The sequence below is a fragment of the Medicago sativa genome, chromosome 1, assembly GCF_051527215.1.
Source record: "Medicago sativa cultivar Bolivia chromosome 1, Bolivia_mono, whole genome shotgun sequence".
Classification (NCBI taxonomy): domain Eukaryota; kingdom Viridiplantae; phylum Streptophyta; class Magnoliopsida; order Fabales; family Fabaceae; genus Medicago; species Medicago sativa.
Genome location: NC_140749.1, coordinates 72,617,079 through 72,634,782, shown reverse-complemented (window position 1 = coordinate 72,634,782; position 17,704 = coordinate 72,617,079). Strand labels below are relative to the sequence as shown.

General features: G+C 35.8%; 2 protein-coding genes across 5 annotated transcripts; one reads left to right on the top strand and one right to left on the bottom strand.

Moving 5' to 3' along the window:
• Positions 1-2,268: 2,268 nt before the first annotated feature.
• Positions 2,269-12,557, top strand: LOC146957144 (5'-3' exoribonuclease 4-like). 4 transcript variants are annotated; one of them, XM_085741120.1, is made up of 22 exons: positions 2,269-2,581; positions 2,667-2,769; positions 4,061-4,137; positions 4,223-4,414; positions 4,597-4,716; positions 4,813-4,875; positions 4,967-5,110; positions 5,199-5,363; positions 5,562-5,639; positions 5,846-5,932; positions 6,044-6,124; positions 6,359-6,454; positions 7,282-7,352; positions 8,293-8,421; positions 8,500-8,576; positions 8,664-8,704; positions 8,797-8,871; positions 10,261-10,412; positions 10,506-10,610; positions 10,690-10,765; positions 10,987-11,069; positions 11,330-12,557. In XM_085741120.1, the coding sequence occupies exons 1-22, from the start codon at positions 2,393-2,395 to the stop codon at positions 11,943-11,945; spliced, it is 2,820 nt and encodes a 939-aa protein (XP_085597246.1). In that variant the 5' UTR covers positions 2,269-2,392; the 3' UTR covers positions 11,946-12,557. The 4 variants fall into 4 exon arrangements, with proteins under 4 accessions (XP_085597246.1, XP_085597245.1, XP_085597244.1 ...); XM_085741119.1 differs by having other exon boundaries at positions 10,503-10,610; XM_085741118.1 differs by having other exon boundaries at positions 10,255-10,412.
• Positions 12,558-15,665: 3,108 nt separating this feature from the next.
• On the bottom strand, positions 15,666-17,167 carry LOC146957143 (putative transcription factor At3g04930). The gene has a single exon (XM_085741116.1). It carries the CDS (start codon positions 17,103-17,105, stop codon positions 15,933-15,935), a length of 1,173 nt encoding a protein of 390 aa, XP_085597242.1. The 5' UTR covers positions 17,106-17,167; the 3' UTR covers positions 15,666-15,932.
• Between the last annotated feature and the right edge of the window lie 537 nt (positions 17,168-17,704).

Genomic DNA, 17,704 nt, shown 5'->3' with positions numbered 1-17,704 from the left:
GTTTGCCTTCGTTGATGTTCAATCGAATCATGATTCAAGTTCGATTAGATCTCAAATTCAAGTATGTTTCAATTGATTCACATTTATTTTTGTTCACACGGACTAAGCTTCATATATCATCGAGGTTTCTCTGCGCTTAGCTATATCATTTGTGATTTGTCATTTGCCTCTTTGAGTTTTGTTTATTAATTTGTTGTTTGTTCATACTTTTGCTCATATATCACATTTCAATGCAACATTTACTATATTTTTTCTCTAATATACTTTTATGGGTCTTGCTAGGGATGGGAATAGACTAAGCCGAGCTAGGCTTTGCAAGGCCTAAGCCTGGCCTGCCATATTTTTTTAAAGCCTAAGCCTGGCCTGCGGCCTGTCATAGGCCTACTTTTTAGGTCTGAGCCTGGCCTTCTGAAAGCCTGATACGGTCTGCTAGCCTGTTTAAAAGCCTATATCTTATGAACATCTTTAAGTAAGCAATGTGATATAAGTTTAAATGGACTAGCGAACTGATAGTTCAATTAGATTAAACTATCTTTTGATAATCAACACGAGGTTTTAGGGATTTCGACTATATATTGTATCATATTTCTATTCTAATAAAACTTTACAAATTTATATTTTATTTCAAAGTATAAAATATAATATAATAAGAAATAATATTATTCATATTACTTAAATAGGCCGGCCTAATAGGCTTAAAAGGCTTTTTGAAAGGCCTGTGGCCTGGCCTTTTAAGCTAAATAAGCTTAAAAAAAAGCCTAGGCCTTCTCTATTCAAGAAAAAAGTCTGGTCTGGCCTGACCTGTCGTAGGCTAGGCCGTAGGCCCCTGTAGGCCGGCCTGGCCTATTCCCATCCCTAGGTCTTGCTAACAAGTGCCCTTAGGCACTTGTTAATGATTCAAGAATAGAAATAATTGATAAGTTTTATGTAGAAAAAATTACTTTTTAAAGTTTCAATGCATTCACAAGACAAAGTTTATTCTTTAGACTTCTTAACAAGTGCCTTGAGGGTGCCTTGAGAACACTAATTATTATTAATTAATTAAAATTTGTAGTTGTTGGCTGACACAAATTAGGGGTGTTCGCGGTGTGGTTTGGTTCGGTTTTGAGGCTAAAAGTCATCCGAACCACAAGATAAATAAATATGCGGTTTGGTTTGGTTCAATTGACTTTTAAAAAAAAATCCGAACCAAACCAAACCAAACCAATGCGGTTTGGATTGGATCGGTTGGTGCAGTTTTTTATACAATAATTTTTTTTGTTTCGAATATTAAAATCAAATTAAAAAGCTAAAACACAACATATTTTCAGCAATGTTTTAAACTTCATCCAACGTTACAATTTTATTTTCATCCTGCAATGTTCCCAACGATGTAAACCAAATTTAAACGCGGACAAAAAGTAATCCTATTTTGTAAGAAATACAAAAGACTAAATTTTTTATTATTCTTTAAGAGTTTAAGTAGTACATAAATACATTTTTCAAAGAAAAAACAAAGAAGAAACTTAACAAGAGAAAAAATATGTTATTTTATTAAAGTTTTCCTTGAGTTTCTATGAGTATTGGTCCAAGTGATATATATTTAATTATTGTTTTTCTTATATTGCGATTTGATTTGGTTTGGTTCGGTTGGTAAAATCAAAACCGCAAACCGAACGAAACCATGCGGTTGAGTAAAAAATTGATCCGAATACATCCGAACAAAATGCGGTTTTTTGCGGTTTCGGTTTGGATTGGTTTAGTTTGCGGTTTTTCTATTGGATTGGTTTGGTTTGGTTTTGAACACCCCTAACACAAATAGACATGTGTGAATTGTAAAACACAAAAGCAATTTTCCAGCGGTAGTTAACTACCGCCTCAGCGGCAGTTAACTGCTGCCGGTTTACAGAACGGTAGTTAACTAACGCTGGAGGCTTTTAAGTAATTTTCATCTGTCATTGTGAAGTATTCAATGTCAGAAAAACAATTTTCAAAATCAAATTCAAATACATTTAATTATAACAAATTATTTCCAATTTTGACCCATTAACTTATGCTCTTAAGACACAAGTTAACATTTTTCTTTATTTTAACATTAAAATCAACTAAATTAATTATTTTCTTAAGAACCACGCACAAATCTAAAACGATTATTAAAATGAGACTGAAGATGATATATATTCGAGAGAGAAAAAATAATTCCAAATAGTTTAGGGCTTACTAATTAAAAAAATAAATTATTCCAGTTTTGACCTCAAACATTACTGCCGTATACTGCTCCGATTTATCAAAGTGGTTGTCTTAATTAATGAATGAGAGCGTGATGGAATGAAATGAATCGTGCAGCCAAATTGAATTGAATGAAGCAAGCAACAGTAGCAGCATTCTAGTTCTAGTAAGCGTCACCAACACTATGGGGGTCCCAGCTTTTTACCGCTGGCTCGCCGATCGTTACCCACTCTCGATCTCCGATGTAGTCGAAGACGACGGCGTTTCGTCCCCTATCGACGCTTCTAAACCCAATCCCAACGGAATTGAGTTCGATAACTTGTACTTAGACATGAACGGTATCATTCATCCTTGTTTTCACCCTGATGGCAAGGTTTGTACTACTAACATTCAATTCACTCATTTTTTTCTTAATTCAATTCAATTTACTTGTTATTAATTCAATTTTGTAAATGCAGCCAGCACCAGCTACTTATGATGAAGTTTTTAAATTGGTATTTGATTATGTTGATCATCTCTTTTCCTTGGTTCGTCCAAGGAAGCTTCTTTACCTTGCAACTGGTATGTATGACTTGTATTACTATATTCTTTCTTCTGTAACATATTAACATCACTCGTAGTAGTGGTTTCTTATTTCTAATGTTAAACCCTAGGGATATTATATTACAAGTTTCAACTTTATATCATATGTAGAAATTACATTGAAGCAATGTTTTAAATACCAGACCGGACCTTTGGGTCATGGTTTAACTTGTTCAACCGTACTTGAATTGGATGATAAATAAATAAGAAAGTACTCAAAACAACAACAAAAATCGATGGAACCAACTGTAGTACAATGGAGATCAAACCAACCGGTGGTCTGACCTGTTTCGGGTTCAACCGGTTCCGTCTGGTTTTTAAAACACTGCATTAAAGAGGTGGGTTGACAAACATCCACCAATTGGGATCCCAAAACATTTCATTGTTTTTAAGTGTGAAGTTTGAAAATTTATAATTTAGTGCAAATCTTCTGCATTCAAATTTGGGAACGCTACAATGTTTTTGTCCTTAAGGCTTTGTTTGGGAGTTTGGAGGGGAGGGGATGACTTTGGGGGTGGATAAAATATGGATAAATGGAGAGATCTTTCACATTTTTTGAAAGAGTATTTTTTTAGAGAATTATAAATCAATGCTTATGATTGATTTTTTTATTTTATTTTAAGAATATTATATCTACTTAAGATTAAATTTGAAGAATTCAAGCAAACCCTCCAAAACCCTCCTCCAATACAATTTTTGAGTTTCCCCAAATGAGGTGGGTTTGTATCATGAAGAAAAATGAAATCCCAAAGCCTTCCCCTCTCAATGTCATCTATTTCTTCCACTTGCTCCTTCCTTTTTTGCCAAACCCTTCCCTTCCCTTCCCCTCCAAACTCCCAAACAGGCCCTTAGGCTTTGGAGGGGAGGGCTTTGAAAAAAAAGGAAGGAAGAAATAGAGGGTTTTGGAAGAGGAGGGCTTTGGGGGGTTATTTTTCTTGATAACATAAAATCCCCCTAATTTGGGGGAGCTAAAAAATTGTTTTAGAAGAGGATTTTTGAAGGTCTGTGGGAACATCAAAAATATATTAATCATAAACATTCATTTTTCATTCTCTACAAAATCCCTCTCTCAGAAAAGGTGAAAGGTTTGTCAACTTTCTCCTCCACTTCCGTCCCTCAAAGCCCTCGCCTCCAAACTCCCAAACAGAGTCTAAGAGTCTTAGTTCCATAGCATAAAATCTCACTGTCCGTCTTTACATGTTCCTTGTCACACTTACTTTTCTTGCCCTTGTAGCTTTTGTATCCTGTTTCATTACTTTGATATTTGCAGATGGTGTTGCACCAAGAGCCAAAATGAATCAGCAACGTTCCCGGCGGTTCCGGGCTGCAAAAGATGCAGCTGAGGCTGTAAGAATGTTAATATGCTCATGCTTTCAAGGTTCTCGTACTTTTTTGCTGAAGGATTTGTTGTGCTCATGTGTAAGCATTACAGGAAGCCGAAGAGGAAAGGCTGAGGAAAGAATTCGTCGAGGAGGGAGCACTTTTGTCTTCTAAGGACAAGCCTGAGACTTCAGACTCAAATGTCATTACCCCTGGTACTAAATTTATGGCATCTCTGTCAGTGGCTCTTCAGTATTATGTACAGACTAGATTGAACCACAACCCTGCCTGGAAAAATATAAAGGTACTACTATTGAAACTACTTCCTATCTATTGTTTATGCCGCTTGATCCTTTCAAGTTGGGATGATTCCTTTCTTGTGGAGTGATCTCGTCTATTTTCTTTTCCCATATATATCTGGCTTTCAGGATGCTTTGTCTCTTTATATTTATTTATGGTTTGCATTGGATGATTATTTATTTGAAGGTTATACTTTCTGATTCGAATGTTCCTGGTGAGGGAGAACATAAAATAATGGAATACATCCGGTTACAACGTAACATTCCTGGTTTCAATCCGAATACTCAACATTGTTTGTATGGATTGGTGAGTTTTGCCCGAATTTGGATTTTCATCTTATCTGTTTATGCTGATTTTATCCTTTCCTTGGTTTTTTCACTGATTTTTTTATCTTTCAACCAGGATGCTGATTTGATTATGCTCTCTTTAGCTACCCACGAGGTTCACTTCTCAATATTGAGGGAGGTTAGTTTCCAATGTGTGAATTGTCAAGATGATATTATTAGCTCATTGATATCAATGGATAGTATCAAATGATCAATCACCTGATGGACAGGTAATTACTTTACCTGGACAAGATAAGTGTTTTGTGTGTGGCCAAACTGGCCATTTTGCAGCTGATTGTCATGGTAAGCCAGAAACTAAAGCTGAGGACGGGAATCCTGCTGATGAAATCCCTATTCGCAAGAAGAAATATCAGGTTTGAGGATTGGAACATAGCATGCTGATTTGAATCTTCATTTTATTTTTTATATTTTTATTTTTAAACTAATTCGTAGTATTCACAGTTTCTTAACATCTGGGTGCTTCGTGAATATTTGCAATATGAATTGGAGATTCCCAACCCTCCTTTTGAGATTGACTTTGAACGAGTAGTGGATGATTTTGTATTTCTGTGCTTCTTTGTCGGCAATGACTTTCTTCCTCATATGCCAACATTAGAGATCAGAGAGGTAAGCATCTGACTTGCACCATGTTACACTAAACTGTACTTGAAACAGAAAACATGACATTGTCATTTGCGTCTTATTACTATGTATATGATATGGGATCTTAATGTACTTTGTCTATGCCTTTTTATTCCATTGCATATTTGTCTTCCTACCTAATTGTCAATGTTGTACTCATTAATACACTTTCTACTATTACAGGGAGCTATAAATTTACTGATGCATATATATAGAAAGGAATTCACTGCCATGGGTGGTTATCTTACTTATGCGGGTGAGGTAATCTTTTAATAATCCTGTGTTCATCTTTTTGTTTGTCAAATGTCATTAGATTGTGATATGTTCTTTTAGAGTCTTCTCTATCAATTATCTATTGACTTTTTCAGTTGCTTATACTGTACTTTGGATTTGACTTAAATCATCAATTTGGAATTTCTTTTTTTTTTCAACGAGTGTTGAATTGTGAATATCTTAATGTCTTCCAGGTTTTCTTAGATAGAGTAGAATATTTTATCCAATCTGCCGCTGTTCATGAAGATCAAATCTTTCAGAAACGAGTTCGAGTTCAACAGGTATTTTGCTTTCTAATTAGGTTTGTAAACTGATATGCATGGACTGTGTGTTACTTTCATAGGATATTGTAGATTGCTTTCTGATATGTAATTCTTGTTACTGTTTTATAGGTGGCAGAAAATAATGAAGAGATGAGAGCTAGGGCAAGAGGAGTAATACTTCAAGAGCCACGGGCCTCATTTTCTGATAAGGTTCAGTATTAAAAATTATTGCAAGAATATGTTTTTGTATTTTCTTGGCTAAATTTAGTTTTTATGCTGTCGGCTTTCTGCAGCATGTTTTGGAACTCCACCAGAATAATTTTTCTGGATTGCCAAAGTAATTCTACTGGTGTTCCCAAACATGCACGAGTAACTTGCGACATAAGCAATCTAGAAATCCTGGCAAAGTTTTCATAATGAACTGCATGTTTCTTATTTTCTCAGGTCAAGTTAGGGGAGCCTGGATACAAGGAAAGGTATTATGTTGAAAAGTTTGGTGCATCAAGTCTGGAGGAGATTGATAAAATTAAGAAAGATATAGTAAGTGCTATCAATTTTTCTTACTTAGAAATAATCAACCTTGTCAAATTATTTGCTGTTCTTGGATTACATTGCATGCTTGTATGTTGGACTGACTTTAATATATTGTTAGAGGTATCATATACAGAGTTAAAAACCATTCATAAATCATATGTTTTCACCTAATAACGTCAGCTTTTTGAGTAGCTGATTCATAATATGTGAACAAAGCATCCATGACCAAGAGAGGTCTGGAGTTTGAACCTTGCCGCCCCATTCTTCAAATAAAAAGCTGAACTTAAGTAAAAGATGTCCAAACTTCTAATCTAAAGAGCCATTGCATGAGAGGCTGTGTTATACATATAATATAAAAGTCATTCATGTTTCTTCACCTAAAAGCCTGAGCTTTTATGGTAGATGATTTCTCATTTATTCTGTTAAAATGGAAATCACACTAGCGTAAATTTTCTTCTTCTTCTAAACCTGTATCTTTGACAGTGACACTTGTTAGCTGGTCTTGAAAATGTATTCTTACCCCTCTTCTGCCTTTGTTCCAAGGGAGTCTGTTCATACGAAGATGTTGTCATTGTATGGGTTAGATCAGTTGATACTGGTGTAAATCAAATTCAATCTTGCACCTAATGACAACTTTTTGCTGGATATATATTTCACAAAATCCAATGTAGGGTTCAGATTAGGCTTCATCAAATTCTTATTATTGGTAGATGGGCTTCTTGATTTTAAATATTTGTCTTCCTCACAACAATTATCCTGCTCGTTCTCATTAATTTCTGGCTATTGGAAAAGAAAAGAAAAAAATTGCATTATTGTCTTTGTTGTCCTTGTAGGTTTTGAAATATGTGGAAGGCCTTTGTTGGATTTGCCAGTATTATTATAACGGTGTATGCTCATGGAAATGGTTAGTTATAATTTTATTTATTATTGGGCATAGGTTATATTTGTTTATTGGTTGCTTCTTTTTTTTATGATTGACTTGGTAGAATGGTAATTTTACATGCATGACTTGATATGTTGTTAGTAACATAGCAGCCAACAAGTTTTGGAGGACAATTCCATTTTTAATCTCATACTCAGTAAACAATGAAGTTATCCCACTGTTGCTCTCCAGAAGGTCAAGCCCAACTACTCAGTTAAACTGGATGTTTAATTGTCTTTATGATTATTTCTATACTTAAAGATATCCTAGTATAATGGATAGGCATGTATTAAGGCGGTCTGAATATTAGAATGTGATAAGTAATGCTTCCTTTTGGACGAGTTTATGAAAAGATGTAACTGATAAAGGAGTTAGGATAAAGAGGGGATTACTGAAGTTGCTGTAATTGCAAGTTGCAACTGTCAACAGTTAGTTAACAGAGGTTTGGGACCAAAGCTATTAAAAGGAGGAATTAAACAAAGAAAGGAGTTAGTCGAGATTTCTGGAGTTGTTTTACGGAGGGAGGTTCTAGGTTCCTCCAATTACCTAGGTTTCGAGTATTCTGTCATTCTTTCATTTGTGAGAGCAATACAATAATTGTATTAAATTATTAAGTGAGTCTGAGTGTGACAATTATCAGAAATAAAAAAAATAAAAAATTAAGTGAGTCGGACTTGATAAATGGCTTGCTGCGCATTCCTGGTCCATCATCTTTCTAACGTGTGTGAATTTCAGTGCTACTCCTAAACATAATATATACTGGATTGCTTTGATGACTGTGGTATATAGTCTTTGCTTTCCGAGTTGCTTTTAGATTATTGATGTAAATTTCTAGGAGTGTATCCTTCGTTTTAGTTGAATTGCCATACATGACCATTGTTCATTTTTCTTTCTATTATTGACTTTTATTTAATTTTTCCAGGTACTACCCGTATCATTATGCTCCTTTTGCTTCTGATCTTAAAGATCTACCTAATCTAGAAATAATTTTTTCCCCTGGAGAGCCATTCAAACCATTTGATCAGCTTATGGGGGTCCTGCCTGCTTCAAGGTTCTTCCTCTATCATGTTCTTAGATCTATACTGCTTTGCTTTCTGTGATCTGCTGATACTTACTGATTTTGTTACAGTTCAAATGCACTGCCTGACAAATATAGGGATTTGATGACCGATCCTTCATCACCTATTTTTCACTTCTACCCTGCTGGTGAGATAACTTGTCGATTAAATTTGTATTCTGCTATATGTAACATATTTTCTTATTCTGATATTTACATGGATACCTTTTTGACAGATTTTGAGATTGATATGAATGGAAAACGATTTGCATGGCAGGTATTACAGTACTCTTTATGCATTCAAACTGTTTTTGAATTAACCAAAAGTTAAGTTTGATTTTTTAAACTAGTTTTGGGGATTCTTTTCAGGGTGTTGCCAAATTGCCATTTATTGATGAGAAGAAATTGCTTGCTTCCACAAGGAAGCTTGAAGACACATTAACGGTAAGTTTTATTTGTGTGTGGAAGGGAGGGAAGAGGGCATGGTAGTCAAAATCGCGATCCAACTCGTAGGATCGTACGATTTTGCGATCTTGTCACCCCTTGGCGTGCTGGGGTATGGTCGGAATCGTAATCTGATGGGCGCGGTAAGGATCGCCGCGGAAGATCGTGAAATCTGTAAAATCGTACGCGTCGGCCGCTTCTGTTCATGCTGTGCAGAGTTGTTGTTCACGGGTCGGATCTACAACCCCTTTTCTTAAAACGACGTTGTGATTACTGAATCCCTACAATACAACACGTGAAAAGCACATGCACTGATGTTTGCTTTGTCTTTTTCATTTTTTTTGTCGTTTTGCTTTTTGTTTTTTTGTCATACGCCGAGGTTTTTTTTTAGACGTTTGGTTTTTGTTTTTCTTTTTACAGGCTTTTATTCTTCTCCTTTTACAACTTGGTTTATTTTTTTTTCTCAAAAATTAATAACTAATAATTCTTTCAAAAAGTTAATAACTAATAAAATAATTTAAAAACAATAAAATCATTTAAAAAATCCATACACATAAATACAATAAAATTCCCATAAAAAACAATAAAATTAATAATTAAAGAAAATATTTTGTTATATTATTTTTAATAAATAAGGTGTCCTAAAAGAAAATAATTTATTTGTTTTCCATCAAGTAATTAAGGTGTTTTTTTAACAAATCAAGTAATTAAGGTGTTCTTAAGTGTTTTTTTTTATGCATACACATGAATTTATAGGCATATATATGTCGATTTGTGAATTTGGCAGGATCTTACGATCCGTGTTACGATCCTCCGATTTACGATCTTGTAACCTCTCTCCGATCTTGCCTAGGATCTCGATTTTGACTACCTTGGAAGAGGGGGGTTGTTACAATAACCAGTCATCCAAAATTGTTGGCCTTCAAATTTATGAAAGGATAAGCTGTAAAACTATGCCTGCCGATTCGTCTACAGTCCACCAGGAATATTTTAATGTGAACTTCGGATTCTGCAAACGAATCAGAGTTTTTCTCTCCAGAGATTATTTGCTTATTTTATAAAAGCTCTTGAATCAAAAAATGAGTTGCCTGAAGGTGTGCCCAAAACCTGGCAGGAGGGATGCAGCTGCAACTATTGAAGTTGGAATCTTTGAATGTTGATTAACTGTAACCATTTTAATATAGATAGATTAACCAAGTGTTAATTATTGCTCTGTTGTATTTTTTCTGGCAATCGCTGGAAGCTTTTGCTTTGGATTATTTTACTCTTCAATAGATTTTTCAAATGAATAGGTAACTGTGAGATGCATGCTGCTCATGTTTAACAGCAAAAGAATTCAAGATTCTTAGTTTTGTCTTTAATGCTCAATTTCTGTTTTGTTAGATGCAGGACGAAGAACAGCGTCGGAATAGTGTGATGCTTGATTTGCTTTATGTCAGCCGTGCACATGATTTGGCTTCACATATTTTACTGTATTACCAAGTTTTTGGTCGATTAGCCACTCATGAAAGATGTGTTTCACCAATTAACGCAAATGCTAGGTTGGTGAATGTCAATGGTCATCACTCATGAATATCTGTAATTATTTGAGAGGCTCGTATGCTTATTTTGTTATCGCTGTTATTTATTAGCAGTGGTGGGATGAATGGATATCTTTGGGCATGTGAGAGAAATGTTTTGAGCTCTATTGTACCGTCTCCCATTGATGGATTGCCAGATATCGAGAGTAATCAAGTCTTGTAAGTTTTTTCTTCTATACTCACCTAGTATTTTAAATTCCTTGGTGGAGGTCTCATAATGAGTGTTCTTGAATTTCAGAAATATTACATATCTCAATCCTTGTAGACATGGACACATCCCAAAACCTCCGGATGGTGTAGTGATACCCAAAAAGGTTTGCATATGCTGACCTTACTTAGCATCCTGCTTAAGGTTTATTGGTTCATAGTTAATACTTAACCCAGTAGATGAAGTTGTAACTGTGAGTGTTAATTATTCATTTACCTAATTGCGGCAATAACTAGGCTAAGATAATGACGTTGATGCCTTCTGTTCCTTCCTGGATCAGTTGTATTATACAGACCCCCTTACTTCGATTTTTTTTTTTATTTGCAGATAATAAAAGACATTGATATCAAACCTTCTCCTGTGCTTTGGCATGAAGACAATGTTGGTCGGGGACAGCAAGGAAGGGAAAGGTGAGTTAGAACTATGTGATACCTGATGGTTAAGTTTAATGTTCCATGTGAAAATGGTGCCAATATAAGTCGTAGTCATCTGTTGCCATAATAGAGAAGTGCTAGCATTCATGATCAGTATTTTTTGTTCAATTAATTTTATTCATGAAAAATCAATGTTGGGGAGGTTAAAAAATTCTGAGTAGTTTTCAAGTTATACATGTGAATTTCTAGATGCATGAAACGTGCCCTTACTTTTGTGTATGTGATGCATCTGATAGGTCACAAGTATCTGGAGCAATAACTGGATCTCAATTAGGAGAAGCAGCTCATCGTCTCGTCAAGAACACCCTTAACATTAAATGGAATAATACATCCCACGGAGTGTTGGAGCAACCTCCAGTTCGCCATACAACAAACAGGTTCCAATCAGCTGGACCATCTGGATATGGAAAATATTCTGGCGAGAACACTAACAGTTATTATGGAGAACATAATCACCATGGCGCAATGACTAGACAGAGATATCCAGTCTCATCTAATGCTGGGCAGGTGGACAGACAAAATTTTAGAACACAAGATAGGCCAAGGCATCAAGAACAGTTCCAAAATGTGAAGACTGGGTTTTCTGCTTTAACAATGGAGGAAGGATTGAGACCTGCACCATCGAGGCCGCCAATTTCTGGACCAACAACCAATTTAGAACCCCGATTTGTGCAGAACTCGGGTCCTCCAGTACGTCCCCTAAAGTGGAATACTAAAGCACCTGTAAATGGAATGTATCCTAGGCGTCAAGAAGCTGCATCTGGGGCAGTGCCTCATCATAAGCAGATAAAGAAGGTTTACCAAGTTAAAACACGTTTGCCCCAAGAAACTCCAGATTCTGGTAATCAATAGTGGTGGTTGTGGGTCCTTTTGTGTTTGAGGTGCCTTGGTTTCTATCTGCCCACTCCTCGAAGTGGACCTATGCTGTCTCTCCACCTGTATCCTAGTTGCATAACCAATAACAGGGGCGCATGTTGATACCCTGATGTGATTCATTTGACAGAATAATAATGTTTGAAGTTTTGTGTGATGATTAGATGCAGTGGAGGTGCTGCTCTGATTTGCATTGGTTTGACATGGTACCTCAATGATAGTGTTCCAGGGTTTAGAAAGATGTAAAAGCTACAAGATTATTTACTATTTTCTTGGATTAAAATGTAACTGGTGTAAGCCGGTGGAGAACATCAAATTGTGGGTATAGGAATTTAGCGCAATTGGTGTTTTGTTCCGTGGCATGGAACTAGGTTGTTGTATTCCGTGTGTAAAGTCTGGTGGGTTGTGTAACTTTTCTTTACAGTTAATTACAAGTTGTACATATTTGATATGAATAGAATTTGACAAGCGTAGTAGGGAAATGTTAAAGATTTAGCTGGGATTGGTAATCGCCATGCCCATCCACCATCTGTATTCTGCATTGTATGTTTGAAAGGAAAAAAAAAACAGAAAAAGATCGTGTTTGACAAATTTGTCCTTTGGCCTCGTTTGGGTTTATTGTGTTACAAAATAATTGATATCGGAAAAAAAGAAAGAAAAAAAAACACTCCGTATAAAATGTTTTTTTTTTGTGGTGTCCGGGGTTTGAAACTCAGATCTTGTATATATTATGCAGTGTCTCTACCAATTGAGTTAAGCTCACGAGGATATATAAAATATGTTTTAAACAAGCCTACCCTCACTTGTTTTTGACCAGAAAACCAATTCTATTCACTTGTAAATCGTAATAGTACCCTATATTTAAGTAGTTGTTAAAAAGAAACATGTAGAGTTTTGGTAAAAAGCAAGTGAGAGTAAGTTTGTTAACTTCTTCATGTTTTAGGTGTGAATAAGTTAGCAACCTCACATATGTGTTTGTTTGTGTGTGTGTTTGTGATAGAGGGTTTTTAATGTGAGAGATGAGAGGAGTTAATAATAGCCTTTGGATTAAAATACATGGCTTTTAAGAGAAGCTTTTGTTAACCACTGGTTTAAAATATATGGTTTTTAATGTTTCATGATTTGAGAGGCATAATCAGATTTGGAGGAGTTTAAGGCGAACAAGTTAGAGTCAAAAGCATGATGATCTAATGTTGTGCTTTGCGCTCCTTCACTAGAACTTGATCATGTAATGTATACGAGTCAAAAGCATGAATTGCAGTTTTTTCTTTATGGATCGTCTCATTTGTGAGTTTCTGGCGAAATACGTTTCACTACATGGAAAATGTTTAATAGTTCGAATTAGATCTCAATGGAAAACTCAAGAATGATGTGGCATACAGTTACTAGGATGTGTCAGTCCATTGGTCAAAACCTCAAAAGTACAAACCAAAGTCACACTCTGTCTCTTCAAGTCGCATTTTGCAGTGAAGCCTATGAATTGAATCCACAAATCACAAAGCTAAAAACCTCCTCTTTCACCTCTCTTTATTCTCTCTCAAATTCTACAAAAACAAACATTCCAAAAAGACAATGGCAACAATAGAGATTTCAGATTCCTAGAGGAACTTGAAGACGTCGTAGTTATCAAAGAGCGAAACTTCACCACTGTCATAAAAAACAACCTACACCCCTTGGTATGGTCACTATCAAGCCCTTGCGCCAGAGTACATTGTCACCGCCACCAAATTGAAAAGTGACCTGGTAGTCTGGGCAAGGTGGATGTTTTGTTGGAAAACAAATTGGCTCATGAGTCACAAGCATCCAAGGTGTATTTAGCCTTGGCTTTGGGTGTTTTTTGTGGATTGGAAATGTTCAAGCAAGAGTGGTTTCAGAAAAATATATCAAAACAACGAGTGGCATCTTGAAAATCATGTGCAATGCTAAGTTCCACTGTTATGATAAGATACATAAAGATCCCGAAAACTACAATTTTAAATTGGTGTGCGTGATAGTGGGTCTTATAAGTGTTGCTATTCAATTTAATATTTTTTAAAATACAAAAACTGCAGCGCACAACAACTAGACGTACTATTTAGCAGTTCGTTCACTACAAAGTACAAAATTAAGAAAATACAAAATGCAAAGCCACTCCGGATATCAACGTGCAAAGGAACCATAAAGCAAACCTCCCTTTGAGTTGCATTTGCAACTATCACTATCCGCAATTTTTGCTATATAAATTTGGTGTACCAAAATATAAATTTGGAAAATGAGAGTTAGAGTTTGTTTGGATTAAGCTTATTTTAAACTTATGCAAAACAACTTATGTAAATAAATAATTTTTTATGTATTATTCTTAACTTTGTAAGTGTAGTTTATGAAAAAACAGTTTATAAACATACAATTTTCGTTAATGAAGACTTATAAATTAATATAAAAGATTATTTATTTGCATAAACTCAAAATTAACCTAATCCAAACAGACTCTTTTTTGAAGGAATCCAAACAGACTCTTAACAATAGAGAAATTAAAGATGGAAAAAAAAGGCCGTAGAGATTTTTTAGGTTTTCTTTTTAACAAATTCACATTGTCGTTACAGAGAGGAGGTGAGTGTTTTTGGCAAACTGTGTTAGTGACATTATATTTGAACTCAAAAAGCTATTTGTGTTTGTTTATTACCCAAAAAAATTACTTTTTTACAAAATGATTTTTAACTAGATCTCGTGTTACCAAACAACAAAAATTTTAAGATAAGCTAATCCTAATAGCTTTTCATTTCATTTTAGAGTTAAAATAAATTTTTTGATAAAATAATTTTTCTAAAAATCATAAACAAACACTTAATTATGACAAGTGATTTAAAAAAAAAAAAAGATTCTTTCTTGAAAAAATCTAAAATAGATTATTTCCTGATAAAATCTAAAACAGACGGGTTAAGACTCTCATAGGAACACGCTCAATGAAATGCGTTCGTGAGCTATTCTTTTCTACAAATATTATTTTCCATCCCAAAGTGAAATAAATAACGAATGTCAGAAAATCAGAACTGTACAGCAAAACCATAATCTGAAATAAATATTTCTACGCCTCCGGTATTAACAGCTAAACCACAATTGATCACACTGATACTCAAAAATAATTTTCTAATGTCTTGAACATTAGAAAATGCCATTGCATACTGCAATCCAACCAAAGTAGAAAACTAAGAAAATACAAAACGCGAAAAAACCATCGATTTAATCGCTGAATTACCTCTCAAAAATTTATTCTCTAAACTATAAAAATATACACTAAATAGTCCATAAGTATATGAAATTCGAATGATGTTTCCACATCAAAGAAAGCTAAGAAACACCACAAATCGAAACGGCAGCTAACTACCGATGGAATTTGGGGTTAAATTTGTCATTTCATGGTGCTTCTTATCTTTGTGTGACGTGTCAAAAGCAATTTCATGAAATTAATCGGTTCAGACCTTATTGAGATTTTGTGGACCAAAATGATGGATTTCCATATACTTTGACGACTAAATTGATGGATTTCCATATACTTTAACGACTAAATTTAATGACTAAATTGACGAACGACTGAATTTAATGACTAAATTGACGAATTTTGTATAATTTAGGGACTGATCTGAAAAGTGACAATTTAGGGACTAAATCCATGGTTTATTCTATAAAACGCAAAGCCACTCGGGATATCAAGATACAAAGTAAACCCTAAACAAAACTTCCCTTTGAGATTCATGTGTAACAAACGCCAGCGAATTCCTATTGCACATCAAAATACAATCCTCTGCGTTCTGAATTCTCTCTGTAAATGTACAAGAGAATTCGACAACAGACTAATAAAAAAATAGAGCATATTGTTGAAAAGTTACTATGCAATTGCAATCATCCCCAAAACCAGCTGTATTTCAAATCCAAAAAAAAAGCTAAAGCTGTAAAAGAAAATCACTATCTATCTAGATATGATATTATCTATTGATTGGTATTATTTCCACTACCTCCAGCTCCGGCTCCAGCTCCAGCATTCGATCTCAACTCCTCGATCGCAACCTTGATTTCATCCTGCACCAGCTCCAACCGCTTCGAATACACCTCCAGCTCCAAGATCTGCTGCTTCCGCCACTTTTCATCCAGCGCCTTTTCTCTGCCCCCCAAATTCAAAAACCCAAATGGCACAGTATTCATTGAAAAAGCTCCAGCTCCAAACCCTCTTCCCCCAAGACCAAAAGGACTCCCACTCATGGTAGCATTCAATAACTCCTTCAACACCGGTGTCAAACAGCTCTTCACGGTCTCTTCGATTAATCCAGGTACATTATGTGCATGATTACCGTTACTTTTATCACGATTTTCATCCACATTGCTGCTATTGGTATTACCGGAGTTATTCTGATGATTATCTCTAGAATCAGTCAACTCACACTTTTCCTCCTCAGCTGCCCGCGATCTCTTGCGAGATTGCGCAGCTTTCTTCTCAATTAAATGAGAAGAATTAGGGTTAGGGTTAGGGTTTGGGCTCATTTCCTCCTCTTCATCAACAGGTACACCAATTGGCGTTGAATTACCGTTACTGCCCCAGATTTTGTGAGAAATTTCAAAAGTAGCTTGATCATGAGCACTCTTGAAAACAAAATCCTTACCAGAATCAAATTTCTGGAGAGCAGTACGGTACTTCTTCTTCAGCCTCCGAAGCTTATCAACAAGCTGGTTCTTGGTGAAATCCAGCTGAATCTTCCCCTTCATGTGATCATAAAACGATCCAGTATCGTTATGATAAGACGATTCACGATTTGCGTTGTAGTCGAGAAAACCTTGCAGAATCGTAATCTCGTCTTCTTCAGTCCAGATACGCTGAAAAAGCTTTCGAGAATCGCTGGTCTTCTCTTCCATTGGCTCCCGTTTTGGTTCAGGGGAGCCGTCGATGGTGGTTGCTGATGCGGAGGCGTGTGGTAGGGCTAAGATGACGGAGGTGGGGACAGCGGCGGTGGCGAATGTTGACGGAGATTGTTCGGTTTGATAGTGGTGGTCGGTGTTTGGTTGGACGAAATAGTTGTCCTCTTCATCTAATTCGTCATCGTCTTCACCTTCGACGCCGAAGGTTTCATCATGGCTGGGGATAACTACGCCGTTGCGAGAGAATGCCATGAGAGAAGAATGAGAGGAGCGTCGTGGCCGGTGGTGAGGGGTTTGTTCTGTTGTGTTGGTTGTGTTTGAGACACTCTTCAGTTGGTGGTAACATATGAAGGAGATTACGCATGACAATGTGCATCAGGGCTTTGGGTATTGGACCAAATATTTAAGCCCGCTTGATTTTTAGATAATTGCTTTTTAGGCACCTTGGAATTGGATTGCTCACACCTCAACTTCCGAAAATATCTCTACTGGGACTTACGAAATGTTCGTCTGTGAACGTAGTTAGGAATCGTTTGTGACTTTAAGAATGGTAGTTAGGAACCGTATAAGACTTTAAATCTTTGACACCATGATTGCTTGTGAAAGATTGTTGAAACTATGTGTTTCTTTCTGACATATATGTTGCAGTGGAAAATTAGAGCAAGGTTAGGAGGGAAAGAAAAGACATGGATTACAAAAGAAACCAACTTTTAGTTCCATTGAAATTGATTGAACCAATCACAAATTTGTGAACACCAGTAGAATTTCACAAGCAATCTTGGTGTCAAAGCTTCAAAGTCTCAAACGGTTCCTAACTACCATTCTCATAGTCAAATAAGATTCTTAACTAC